At 37.5% G+C, this 13,388-nt stretch overlaps 1 protein-coding gene across 9 annotated transcripts in view; it reads left to right on the forward strand.

Moving 5' to 3' along the window:
- MYBPC1 (myosin binding protein C1) overlaps positions 1-7,641 on the forward strand; it is a 109,564-nt gene extending 101,923 nt beyond the window's left edge. For 4 of the 9 annotated variants that reach the window (XM_007503316.3, XM_056798762.1, XM_056798764.1 and 1 more), the window contains 4 exons: positions 1,980-2,166; positions 4,296-4,354; positions 6,030-6,072; positions 7,396-7,582. In XM_007503316.3, the coding sequence (XP_007503378.1) occupies positions 1,980-2,166; positions 4,296-4,354; positions 6,030-6,035 (252 nt within the window). In that variant the 3' untranslated portion in view covers positions 6,036-6,072; positions 7,396-7,582. Of the gene's footprint in view, positions 1-1,979; positions 2,167-4,295; positions 4,355-6,029; positions 6,073-7,395 lie in introns of all 9 variants that reach the window. The other 5 variants (XM_007503313.3, XM_056798760.1, XM_056798763.1 and 2 more) reach the window with 2 other exon arrangements.
- Positions 7,642-13,388: the final 5,747 nt, after the last annotated feature.

Genomic DNA, 13,388 nt, shown 5'->3' on the forward strand with positions numbered 1-13,388 from the left:
TGAAGTTACCTCCCTTCCTCATGCCTCACTTTCCCAATTGTAAAATGAGGACCTTTGAGTTCCTTTCCAGTCTTTTGCCTATGAGGTTCTTATGAGTTCATGAATAGGCCGCCATGTTGTTCCTCCTCAGAAGTTAATGAATGACGTTTTCCAGATGGATTTCATTTTGCTGGATGGACTTGTGTTTGCTTTTTTATGTTTGCCCCTGCATTATTAGGAAGACAAACAATAGATTAGCCTTTCAAATGCTGTAATCTCTCTTCCCTGGAGATGAGTATTTGCACAGCATATATATATATATAGTAATATGGGCATGGTAATATTTATTTAACTCTTAGGGTTTCCTGACAGGAGGAAAGCCAAGAGGTTGGGGGTGAGAATTTTTTTATTATTATTAAGTGGGAGTTAGAGGCAAGATCGTGTTATGGGAAAATATTTGCTTTGTGCTTCCAAGAGTCCTGGGTTCAAATGCTATCTCTGTTACTCCCTAGCTGTGTGATCTGTAGCTTGATGAAGTCGTTTGACTAAAGAAGAGTAAAGTTTTGGCCTGAAGCCAGATCTCATGGGCTCCAAAGAGGCATATTAGGGAAAAAGAAGCAAGCCCTAGTTACTAGGGCCTAGTAGGGTGTAATAAATAATAATAAGGGACTATATTGATTGGTAATTGATAACTAATAGGTCTTCTTTCTTCAGTCTTTCCCTCCTCCCTCTATACCTCCCTTCCTCCCTCTTCTTCCCTTCTCCCTCCTATTATTTATTACAAGGGAGAATGTCTCTCCAATAAATTCCACAGTGAGAGAGAGTGGAGTATACTAGAAAGAGAGAATGGATTAGTTAGGACCAGAGGCCAGACCCAAGGTCTTAACTGCTTAGCTCACTAGACCTCAGTGTCCTCACATGCAAAATGAGGGCAGTACTTGTACTACCAATCTCTCAGAATGGTTTAAGGTTTAAAATACTGGAGAGATGAAAACCTTAATTAAAAGAAAAGGTAAAAATAGTAAGTAGTGGGAGGGAGGAGAGGAGGGAAAGAACATGAATCATGTAGCCGTGGAAAAATATTCTAAATTAAATAAATAAATACAATTTAAAAATAAATAAATAGAAAATACAGGAATAAAAAAAAATTTAAGTAAAAATTAAATTAAAAAAAAAACTCATCCCAGGGGGGGAAAAATAGTAGTGAGTAGTGTTACTTTCCTGGAAGGGTTTACAAAGGATCTCAAGACGTGATGGATGAGTTGATATTATAGCCAGGACCAATCAGTAAAGGGCAGCCATTTCTTTACTCTCACAAAAATAATTCTGAATGAATCTGTCTCCTTTTTCTGGGATTACTCATTAGAATTCTCTACAGAGGCAGTGAATTCACTGAAACAGAAATAATAACTATTGCCGCTGGGATTCTTCTTACTCTTTCCCTAGAAGTCTTCTAAAATTTTGTTTGTTCAATGTTGATTAACTGCCATGCCCAAGCCCAGGCTAGAGCAGGTGATGCAAATACACCTCCCTCCTCTCTAGACATAGAGGGGGGACTCCTGATGTGAAGCTCCACAGACATTGCTAACCTTGGTTACTGTATTGATTGGTGTTGCTCAAATATTTTTCTTTGTGTAAAAAACAGTTCAGGGGGTAGCTAAAGTGGCTCAGTGGATAGAGAGTCAAGCCTGATGACAAGATGTCCTGGGTTCAAATCTGGCCTCAGATACTTCCTAGCTGTATAACTTAACCCCCATTGCCTAGTCCTTATTCATCTTCTGCCTTAGAATCACCACATAGGTTCCAAGATGGAAGGTAAACGTTAAAAAGAAAAATAGTTCAGTGCCAGGAATGGACATAACATCAGGAAATGCCTGATATCTAAAACCAAAAACCACCAATACAACTTTTTTTCCTTCATTGGCTTTGATATTCCTCTTCTAAACATTTTACAATTCATTCCTCTCCCCCTCTCTTTACCCCTCCTATCATAAATACAGCCCAAAATCACCTGGATGAAAAATAAAGTCGCCATCGTGAATGACCCAAGATATAGGATGTTCAGTAACCAAGGAGTCTGTACTTTGGAGATCCGTAAGCCCAGCCCCTATGATGGAGGGACCTACTGCTGTAAAGCAGTCAATGAGCTGGGGACAGTGGAAATTGAATGCAAGCTGGAGGTGAAAGGTATGAACTCTAAAATCTTAAGTTAATGAACCAAAGCGAACTAGACCTTTTAAAAAAAATCATCCCCGATAAGTCCAATGACAAAAATATGCTTATAGAGCTTAAAGATGGGGGAAAGCTTTTAAACCTCCTTTTGTTCTGATATGATAAATGAGGGTAATATAATCATTTCACATGGACCTGTATTATTCTGTGCAAGTCTTGTCTACTTAAGGTACAGTGACTAACATCAATGGAACGCCAAGGTGTAAGCAGGTTGGTGAGTATAAATAGAACGATGATAACATCCTAGGGAAACAAGTGAAATGCGTTTATTCAATGAAATAGTGATTCGAGAGGGGAGATTCATTTTTTTAATGCTTTGAGTCAAATAATCATAACATCAGAGGAAGGATAGGATGGAGTATAATCATGGATAAATGCTATTGGCTACTACTCAAGAAAACAACCCAAAAAAATGTAATGTATATGGGATATAATCTGAAAAGTTCATTTAAAACAATCCTAAAGAACTTGTGCTTCTTATCTATGTATTTAATTTGTTTTTGTTTTAAAAGATGTTACTTTTTAAAATGCATTTTAAGCTGTGAGGATGCTTAAGGATCTATGGACTACAGATTTCCTTGGCATAACTTGCCAAAACATGGTTATTCTCTATCGACCCATTCCACACAGCCCTTTGGCCATCATGTCCTCAGTACTCTTTGGGTAAACAAAGAATACTGGAGTAAGTATAGGTATTCTTGTTTACTCATGTGACATAGCATAATTGGTCATCACCTTTATGCTTTATGTTTTTCCTGGAAACCAGAGTGTGTTTTGAGTTTCCATTGAACCCTTTCAGTCAACAGGATGACCATGGCTAGAATATCTGACATGATCCTGAAGCATCTTTTCTTGTTCTCATTGTATTAAATTCTTGAGGCTCTGTTTTTTTTTTTCCTTGCATTTCTATAAGATGGAATTTCCTAAACTAGGAAATGTGACATGGGCTTGGAGTCAGGAAGACCTGATTTCAAATCCTGCCTCTGACCCATTAGCTGTGTGATCCTGGGCACTCAATCTATCTAAGCCCCAGTTTCCTCATCAATAAAAAGAGGAGAGTGGGGAGGTGGGAGTGGGAACTTGATAACCTTTAAAGTCCCTGGTAGCCCTAGATCTATGTTTCTGTATTCCTGGCCTGGGCTTTTTGTTTAGTTTTATTTTGTTTAACCCTACTTACTCATGAAAAAGCTCCATTTTGATGTTTATTTCTGAATCTCAAAAAACAGAGGCTTAAGGGATTTCTATTATGAAACTGACCTTTTTACTCTAAAATTTGAGCAAAAAGATCTATGGGTAGATCCCTCACCTTACTTCAACAAGTCAAATGAGTAAATATGGTTGAGAATTGAATATATGCCTTTTAAAAATTGTCTTTAGGAGCTTAACTTTATTTTTTTTTCTATTTCATGATTTTGTCTTTGATTATGTAGCATCATTTATAGTCAGTATAAATGTATCATGGGAATTATTTTTTCTGAATAGGTGAATTTGGATTAAAATATAGAGGTATATTATTACATTTCCCCAAGTTTTATGGTTGTGGTAGTCAGATCAATATTTTTCCTGCTGCTTTCTTGACTTAATCAAAGAGTTGTTTTGGATTCAAACCAAACAACCAATAATTAAAAGTACTGCAGCTTGCATCTCAATGAACATAATGCCATTTTCAGTTTCAACTGTCAAATTTCAACAGGTATTCAGCATTGTTTTTCAATATAATAATGTTCATGTGAAAATTTGCAAAACACCTTCTAAAAAATAATTCCTCTACAACATGTTTGAAAGTAAATGAAATCTCTAGTCATATAAAATTATAATATTATAAAAGTAGTTTAGGAAAGTGTATCTTGGGGGGGGGTTAAACATGGGATTCTCCTTATACTTTGCTATTCAAATTTTAAATAAGCATTTTGTTGAATTAGTCAGTGAATTCATGTTATGTGAACTTTGATAGCTTGGAAAACATTATTGGTTCTGAAGGCAATAGTTGATTGAAATAGAGTTAAAATGTTTAAAATTTTTAAAAGGTAAGAATGTCAACTGAGAATAAAATAAACACCAGTCCCACTATTCTAATTCTGCAGTGATATATCAAGGATTAATTACCCCGGGACAACCACTCTTCTTGGCGGGGCAGCAACAGGTTTAAAAAATTCATATCCCACTGGATATTACTTTCCATTCCATTCCTATTTTACATGAAAATGCATTTTGCATGTAAAGCTTGCCTTTCCTTCTGCTTTTAGACTGTCCTCATTAGTACTCATGGCATACAGCAGTTATGCCATGAGTGAGGAAGGCCAAATTATTCAAGGACAGTAAACTGAGGGAGAAGATAGGCTATTAGGTGGAAGATCAAGTAGCGTAACAGACCACAAAGTCACAATTATAAATCATCTTATTGTTAACAACCAGTCTCCTATAAGCTTGGGATCTCCCTAAATCTTGTCTTGCTAGATTTTAGATTATCTTCCTTTCAGTCCAGAACACTCCAGAGTACAACTGAACCAGATTGAAATGTAACTGGGAAATATTCAACAAGATACATAAAAATGCAAGAAAATATCATTGATTTCACATTTGGAAACCAAGTCAATATATGGCCCATAGGATTCCTTATGTATAGAGTAAGAGCTCCTATTTCTATTTGTTTGACTTCCCTGCTTTAAGACAAGTTTATGAATTAACTCCTTAAACTTCATGGCAAGGTAAAAGTCTGAGCAATTTTAAATACCTAAATTTTAGAAAGAGAGTCTGGGACCTTTTGGCCATAAGTTTAACTTTTCTGGGCTTTAGGTCTATAACAGGCACTACCGGTCAATTGGAACATCTTTAAAAGACTGAAATTAGTATGGAGATTTTTTTTATATCCTTAAATGAAACCCAAGACACTTCCAGAACTCTGCTTGATGGTATATCATATATAAAACTAGGTTTGTTTAATACATGATATATATATATATATATATATATATATATATTTTCAAATCATAGGATAAGCAAGAATAGCCATTCCAATTTAGGATACTAAAATCTGTGAGACAGAGAAAATTGCTTCATCTCCCTAGCCTCAGTTTCACCATTTGTAAAATGACTCTTTGGACTCAATGGTTCCTTCCAGTTTCATATTGATGATCCTACAATCAACCAGTCAATAAGCATTTCTAGGCACTGAAGTTAGAAAAGCAAAAATTAAATTGTCCCTTCCCTCAAGGAATTTTATATTCTAAATATTACACTATCCTGATTCAGTCAGAGCCCTGAAAAAAAAAAGCAGTAGCTTTCCTCATCCCAGTTCCACACACTACTCTTCCCCTTCCTTCAAATTAGGGGTACACTAAGGGTTCACCTCCAGTTGTAAAAGGCGAGACTCCATGGAACGAGCACAAAGAACTTAGATTGACTTGATAATTTTGCCTTTTAGAGTTTCAGCATATATATATGTATCCTAGTGCCATGTCTGTGTTTTTCTTTTGTTGAAAAACACCATATATATATGCTGTAGTTTCTTTTCAAGCTTATGGTTTGGAAGCTCTTCCCGTAAACATCCATCTCACAATCTGAGTGGCCATCCCATTCGCTAAGCCAAAAGACTAGGAGTCAACCTTCCTTGGTCCTGCCTATTAATAAAGCTCTCACTTATTAATGAGCCCTTTGGAGTGGTACTGGATCCTGCCTTTTCTTGTCCAAACGCTTCGATTCATTAAATCATCTCCTCATCTACCATAACTGTGAAAATAATGTGATCCAACAAGTCATCCACTTTGGTGTCAGCCCTTTCTTAATGCTTACCACTTCTCTCTCTCTCTCTCCCTTAGTTGTAGCGCAGTAAGGATTTTTGAATGTATATTGTCATCTCAGGTAAGCTTTCATACGGTTTCGCCCTATGAAGCTTATGACTGTCATAAGCCATACGGAGCCTGTGGAGTATGGCATGATTTTCATTATGTGACCTAATGAAAATGGGATGTCCTTAACCACTAACCGAGTCGTTTAAGTACGTATTTCAGAAAATTTGAAATTAATCGCCAATACTTACCCCGGCATTCTAGGAAAATGTTTCAGGCATGACATAGAGAGCATGAGGCTTTGGATGTAGCTGGAGACAGTGGGACAACAGCATCCTGCGGCTAACTGCATCAAGGAATGGACCCATAAACAAATGGCAGCATCTCTTCTGAGACGTGATTGGATTTTTTTTTTTTAAGAAAAGAATGGTTTTCTGAGACTTGCATCTGGGGAGGTTTTCAAAGAATGTTTCAAAGCATGCTGTTTCTGTCTGAATTGCACTTTTGTTAGAGATTAGGAAAGCCCTTCCCTAAAAGATTTTGGTAGGTTGTTCTGAGAGGATTTCCTTTTTTTTTTTTAAATAAAACTTAGAAACAAAGGTAAGTACAAGGGATCCCTGGGTGTTTACACCAGATACAAGGGCTGTCCTATTATCTTCAATGCAACATTTATTGCCTTCCTCACTTTGGCCCCCAGAAAAAATAGGTATTCTGATGAATTTATTTTAGATTTATGCAGGAATTGTCCCATTGTTCTTTCCCCGGTTTTGCTGGGTCAAATCCACTTAATTAGGGGAATGAAGGTTATGATGGTGTGTGAGGTAACTAAAAGAAGTCAGGAGAGCCTGAGATCAAATGTGACCTGCCGTGATCTAGGCTGTGTCATTACCTCTCATTGACCCAGGCAACTCTCCAAGCTAGCAGGTGAAGAGGAGATGTTGTTCTGCATTGGTAGAGGGAGTTTCTCCAGAAAGAGTTCCTTCCATTGATGAAATCACAAATGGTGCCCTTCATCCTTCACTCTCTATCACCCTCCCTCCCCACCAAATTTTTAAACAGTGAAAATGGATCCTGACACTGATCCATCATCTAAGTACATTCACTGCTCTTAAGTCACAAATAGACTATTCACATCCATGCTAAAAGAGGAGTCAATATTTTGAAACCAAATGAAATATGAATGGCAATGGGCATCCCTTGAGCACTTATAAGACTTGCTTCGAAACTTACCTCTTCCTCCAAAACACCAACTGTGTTTCTTCCCAAATGCACGCAAGTCAGGAGAAGATTCCCCAGCTTTGGCCCTCTTTCTCCTGGCAGCTAGCACTCCCAAACAATAAAGTCGGTGTGCCTCTCTCCCATATCTTGAACTATTTCCTTTTCTCCTTCTTTGTAGGTGGGCTTTCCTTCTGCAGGCTTCTCTTGCAAGGTGTGCCTCCAAACATAATTGATTCATATTTGCGAGACTTGGAATCAAGCAATCCTGAGGGAAACTGAGGCTGTCCAGTGTTTCCCTGCTACTGTAGTGAAAACTGGTTGCCAGTGGGAAAACACTTTTTTTTTTGGTTATTGTTCTTCCAATAGCAACCCAAGTGTGGTCATTTCTTTCCTCCTTCTGTTGAAAATAAACTATTTACATGGATTGCTTAGAGTGGACATTCTTGGAAAGATCCCAATTGGAAGTCAGGCATTTGGTAATATTCAGCCTCTCTTCGTGTTTGATGATAATTATAACTTATTTAAAAAAAGAAAGTTCTAGCATAAGCATGCACCGTGATTTATGTTTGTCAAGACTGCAGAGTACCTTAAGTGTATTTTCCCCAAGCCTAGCAATAAGTCAGAGACGATGCAGGAGACTCTAAACCCTCTCCATCTCCTGTGGAAAAGGGATGCTTCTCAGCTCCCAGGATCATTCACTTCGGACGGCGCACTGCTCTGCTGTCCAATAGCAATGCATCCCTGCATTGGCCAGTTTTCAACTGAATTCACTAAAATGTCATATTTCTCAAGCTCTCATCTTGAAAACCAAGTCATTCTCAGCAGAAGGCAGAATGTGTTCAGCATTGTATAATAATAATTTCAACAACAAAGTGGTTTTGTTGAGGGGAAAAAACCCACCTCCCTATCCTGTTGTGTGTGCTGTCTTTTTTTTTGTGGTGGGGGTGAGGCGGGGGGAGGAGGTTATGGGTAAACTGACCAGATTAAACCAGAAAAACAACAGGCCAGTGTCTCCACTGGTGCCCATTTCTCCAACCCAGAGGACCACAGTAGTAGCAAGCTGAGACTGAGGGGCATTTCATATCCATTGCCAAAGGCACATTAAAGACAGCCTTACAGATAGATATATTTATTTTTAATTGAGCAGCCCCAAAACAGTTCTGCTGTCAACTTTTCAGTAATTCCTCTGGTGTTTCCTGAGGTGGTAGTGCTGGGAGAAAGAGGGTCAATTCTGCCTGCTTCATCATCAGTGGAGGGCATAGGGAGGGAGCATCAGAGGTGAAGTTTGCTATAGAATTCAAACCCTTACTTTCTGTTTTAGTAACAAATATAAGATGGCATGCCAGGCAAGGATGAGGCAATGGGGGTTAAATGACTTGTCCAGGGTCACATAGCTAGGAAGTATCTGAGGGCAGATTTGAACCCAGGTCCTCAACTCCAGACCTAGAACTCTATCTGCTGAGCCACCTAGTTGCCTTTTGAATGCAATTCTTGCTATATATACCTATATATCCATGACTATTCAGTAGCCCCAAAGCATTGTGGGCTGATATTTTACATAGTATAGAATCACAAAATTTTAAGTCATTCTTTCTCATTGCATTGGAGCTTAGGGATAATGGTAGTGATTATTAATTAATTACTAAAGCTTGATCATATTTTTAGAATGTTCTGAGGTTTATTAATTGATTCATATACATGTTCTCATTTGGTCCTTACAAAAATTTTTTATTATTAATATATAAATAATATTTATATGTTTATCATTATTTAGTATTTATTTTATTAACATAAATAGCATATTTTATCATTATTTTTAAGATGTTAAAATTCATTTATTTTTACTTATTATATACAGAAATATAAATATTTGTTTATATTGATATCATTAAGTATTTGTGTTATTTTTATAGTATTGTATTATATTATTTTTATTATTATTTATTAACAATAAGCATCATTATCCCTACTTTAACTTTACAGTTGGATATTAGGCAGCTCGGTGGCATAATGACTAGAGTATGGGACATGTAGGAAGGAAGACCTGAGTTTAAATCTTGCCTCAGACACTTTTGGTCTCATACAACTCACTTAACTTTTCTCAGCCTTAGTTTTCTCATCAGTAAAATTGTAATAATGACAATAACAGTATATCTCAGAGTGGTTATGAGGATCAAAAGAAATAACTTATCTAAAGGATTTTCAAAACTTAGAGCACTGCATGACTTTCTGAAGGTCACACGGTTTGTGAGTTTCAAAGGCAACATCTGAATTCTGGTCCAATGGGCTCTCTCTCCTGCCATGTTGTTTCTAATTATAAGGGCAGGTGCCCCAAGGAAGAGAAAGAAGAAGGTAGTCCAGGTAGTTGCAGTGTTTGGGGAGAAGGTAACCAAGCTATACTCCTAGGAGAAGGCTGGAATTCTGGAAAGGGAAGTAAAAAGGAACACTTCTTCAGAGAGGAGAAAATTATTTGCGAGGTATGTGAAAAACAGAATAATATGTTGAGATAGCATGGACGTCCAAAGGGTTGAGCATCTTCCATGATCCAGAAGCAGCAGCAGCTACCCAGAGAAGGTTCCATGCTTCAAGACACTGCCCAGAGAGAACCCTTGTCCTTGAAGGGTTCTGTCCTTGAAGCTGGTTCACAGACAATCCTGCAAGTTGATTTGAGAAATGTGGAACATCTTTAAGAATCCAGGAAAAATCTCCTGCAGCTGTTGTAGAAGCAACCAAATGTACTAGCAGCATAAAAATCAGGTCATGCCTAAAAGAGTGGGTTCTAACCCCTGAGAGCACATGGAGCTGCTTGTTCATTCCTCTCCTTCCATTCTCCCTTTCCCTAAATGGAACTTCTCTACTCTAAAATGTGCCTTCTTCGGGAGAACTGGAACTTGGAACTCCAGGTGTTAGAAAAGTAGATTTTGTTTTTCCACCCAAATTTCAGAATGACTTTGGTTGGGTTTGGCAATGCCTTCCTGTAGCAGAGACTTAATAAATGTTTGTTGTCACTTACTGGCTCTAGGACCCTGGGCCACTCCTTTAGCTTTTCCAGTCCAGTTTCCTCATCTGTAAAATGAAGGAATTAGACTCAATCTGCTTATTCCCAAGGTCCCTTCCAATTCAAAACCCTTACAACTTGAAATCTCTGATCTTCTGAATAATGTCATTTAACAAACTGGTTTTATTTCTAGTCATTCCATTCATTGAGGGAACTTAAGTATCATTAAGGGAATTAAAAGTTTGTAAAATATTATAATAATTGTGGAGAACAAATGGGAATCTAGGAATTGCTTTTCAACTCATTGATAGGACAGTATGTGAAAAGTATCATAAAAAGCAAAAACACTTTTAAAAAAAGGACCAACCTGTACATAAAAAATGGAAAAAAGACCAATCTGTACAAAAATATTCATAGCTATTATGTATAATCAGTAGAAAATTTGATAATACAGATAGTTCAATAATTGGAGAATCGCTCAATAAATGACCACATATTAATGGAATATGCAGATGCCATCAAAAATAGGAAGCATATAGAGACACAGAAAATACCAGGATAAAGTGATGCAAAGTCACAAAGCCAGAACTCTATGTACATTGACTGTAACAATATAGAAAGAACACATAGGAAGGAAGGAAGGAAGGAAGGAAGGAAGGAAGGAAGGAAGGAAGGAAGGAAGGAAGGAAGGAAGGAAGGAAGGAAAGAAGGAAGGTAGGAAGGAAGGAAGGAAAGAAGGAAGGAAGGAAGGAAGGAAGGAAGGAAGGAAGGAAGGAAAGAGGGAGGGAGGGAAGGAAGGAAGGAAGGAAGGAAGGAAGGAAGGAAGGAAGGAAGGAAGGAAGGAAGGAAGGAAGGAAGGAAGGAAGGAAGGAAGGAAGGAAGGAAGGAAGGAAGGGGAAAAGGATTTTAGGAAGAAAAGACCATTTCTAGCTGAAGGGGAAAGGAGATTAGGAACAGACTGAGATAATTGTAGAAAAGATATGTTGGGAATATGAACTCCTGGTTTATCAACTGAGAAATGGCTGAACAGTTCATAATATATGAATGTATGAATCATTGCTCTGTAAGAAATGAGAGGGTAAATTTAAAGAAATATGATATCACATAGGAATTGATGCATAGTAAAATGAGCAGAATCAAGAGAACAATTTATGTGAGAGAAAAAGAACTTTGAAAGACCTTGGAACTCTGATGGAAACATTGACCCATATTCACGAGACTGATGAAACAGCCCTCCCACTTCTTGGTAGAGGCTAGATTAGGGGTGCAGAATCAGATAGGTATGCTGACACAGCAAATATAGCTTAAAAATATATTTGCTACAGGAGAAGATTTCTACTCTGGTAGTTGGAAAAGTGGGTAGGGATTAGTGAAAGACATTAAGGAAAATTAACACTGAGTTTTATTGAATAATATTTCTATGTGGGATCATTTCCCCAAGCTCCTCATCCTCCCAAGGTCAGGCTGAAAAAGACTATTTCCAAGCTAAGGTTACTCCTAGGTTACTGGGATGAAAGGTCTTGTCTTCTGTGAAGAGCTTGTTAACCCTGGAAGGCAGGGCTGCTCAGTCATAGTGAACTTTCACTCACCGGAAAGTAGGGTGTGTTGGAGTTTTCCTTATTTGATAAAGACCCACCTCCTTTGTGATGAAGTAAGGAGGGAGGAGATGAGATCTCTAAGTCCACTTCCATTTTGAAATATCTACCTATGGGAACTATGAGGAGAGGTCCAAAGGCCAAACCTTCATACCAGTCAGAAAGAGAACACTCCTCCCTCTGAAGGAGAGGGTCAAAGCTCATTGGGAATCTTTTAAGGAAGAGGCTGGGGAAAGAACTGTTCTTTGTTAATGGGCTTGCATGCTCCCAATAATAATCAGTTATTCTCGGGGAAAGAGCTTCATATTCTTTATTGATTAAGATTTGGGCATTATAACATAAAAAAGGAGCAATTAAAAAAATTTTAACTACAAAGAAGATACCTATTCTTTGATCCTGTGGTACTAATGGCCTAAAAAACTCAGAGAAAAGGAATATGTATGCCCCAAAGAAGTCTGAGATAGAGGGAAAAGACTCCTATTTACAAAAATACTATGGTGTCTTAGGAAATGACAAATTTGACAAGTTTGGAGTAGTGTGGCAAGATGTATGATTTGATGGAGAGCAAAATATACTGAAAAAGAGGACAACTCCCATAGTGACAACAAAAATAAGATCAAAGAAAATAACTTTGAGAGACCTTAGTATTCTGATCAAAGCAGTGATCAAAAGTGATTTCAAGAGGCTGGTGTGATGAAACACATCTCCATCTCCTTGATAGAGAGGTGAGGAACTAGAGATGCAGAAGGAGATGTGCATCCTCAGATACACACATCAATATATATTTGTTATGAGAGAAGGCTTCTGAGAAGGGACTAGGGAGGAAGTGAGAGCAGGTTAGGAGTGGACCCATACGAACACACATAAAGAGCATTAGTAACATTTTTGATAAACAGAAGAAAACAAAAATAGTGCAAAAGGGACCCAAAAGCCACTTTCTTATTATCCTTTTTTTCTTTCTTTCTTTCTTTCTTTCTTTCTTTCTTTCTTTCTTTCTTTCTTTCTTTCTTTCTTTCTTTCTTTCTTTCTTTCTTTCTTTCTTTCTTTCTTTCTTTCTTTCTATCATCTCTCTTTCCTTCCAATCATTCACCAATCTAGCTATCCATCCATTATCTATCCATTCATCCATCTGTCCATCTATCATCTCTCCATCCATCTACCTTTCCTTCCATCCATCCAACTATCATCTATCCATCCATTCATCTAATCATCTATCTATCTATTAACATTCCTCCCTTTCCTTGTTTCCATCCATTCCATCCATCTTATCAATATACATATACCTATACCTGCATACATATATATGAGTACATGAGCAGGTCCACATGTATATACATATATGTGCACATATACACACCCACATGCAACAAGGCAATACACCCACATATACATAAAACAAATGCATACACATTTTACATGCACACAGTATACACCTATCTACCTACCTACAATACATGTGCACATCCAATACATACACATATATAAGTCTGAATCATCATTAAGTATTTATTATTATGTACTATGCACTGGGGATTATGCCAGCCACTAGGGTTTTAAGTACAAAGAATGAAAAATCTC

The sequence above is a fragment of the Monodelphis domestica genome, chromosome 5, assembly GCF_027887165.1.
Source record: "Monodelphis domestica isolate mMonDom1 chromosome 5, mMonDom1.pri, whole genome shotgun sequence".
Classification (NCBI taxonomy): Eukaryota; Metazoa; Chordata; class Mammalia; order Didelphimorphia; family Didelphidae; genus Monodelphis; species Monodelphis domestica.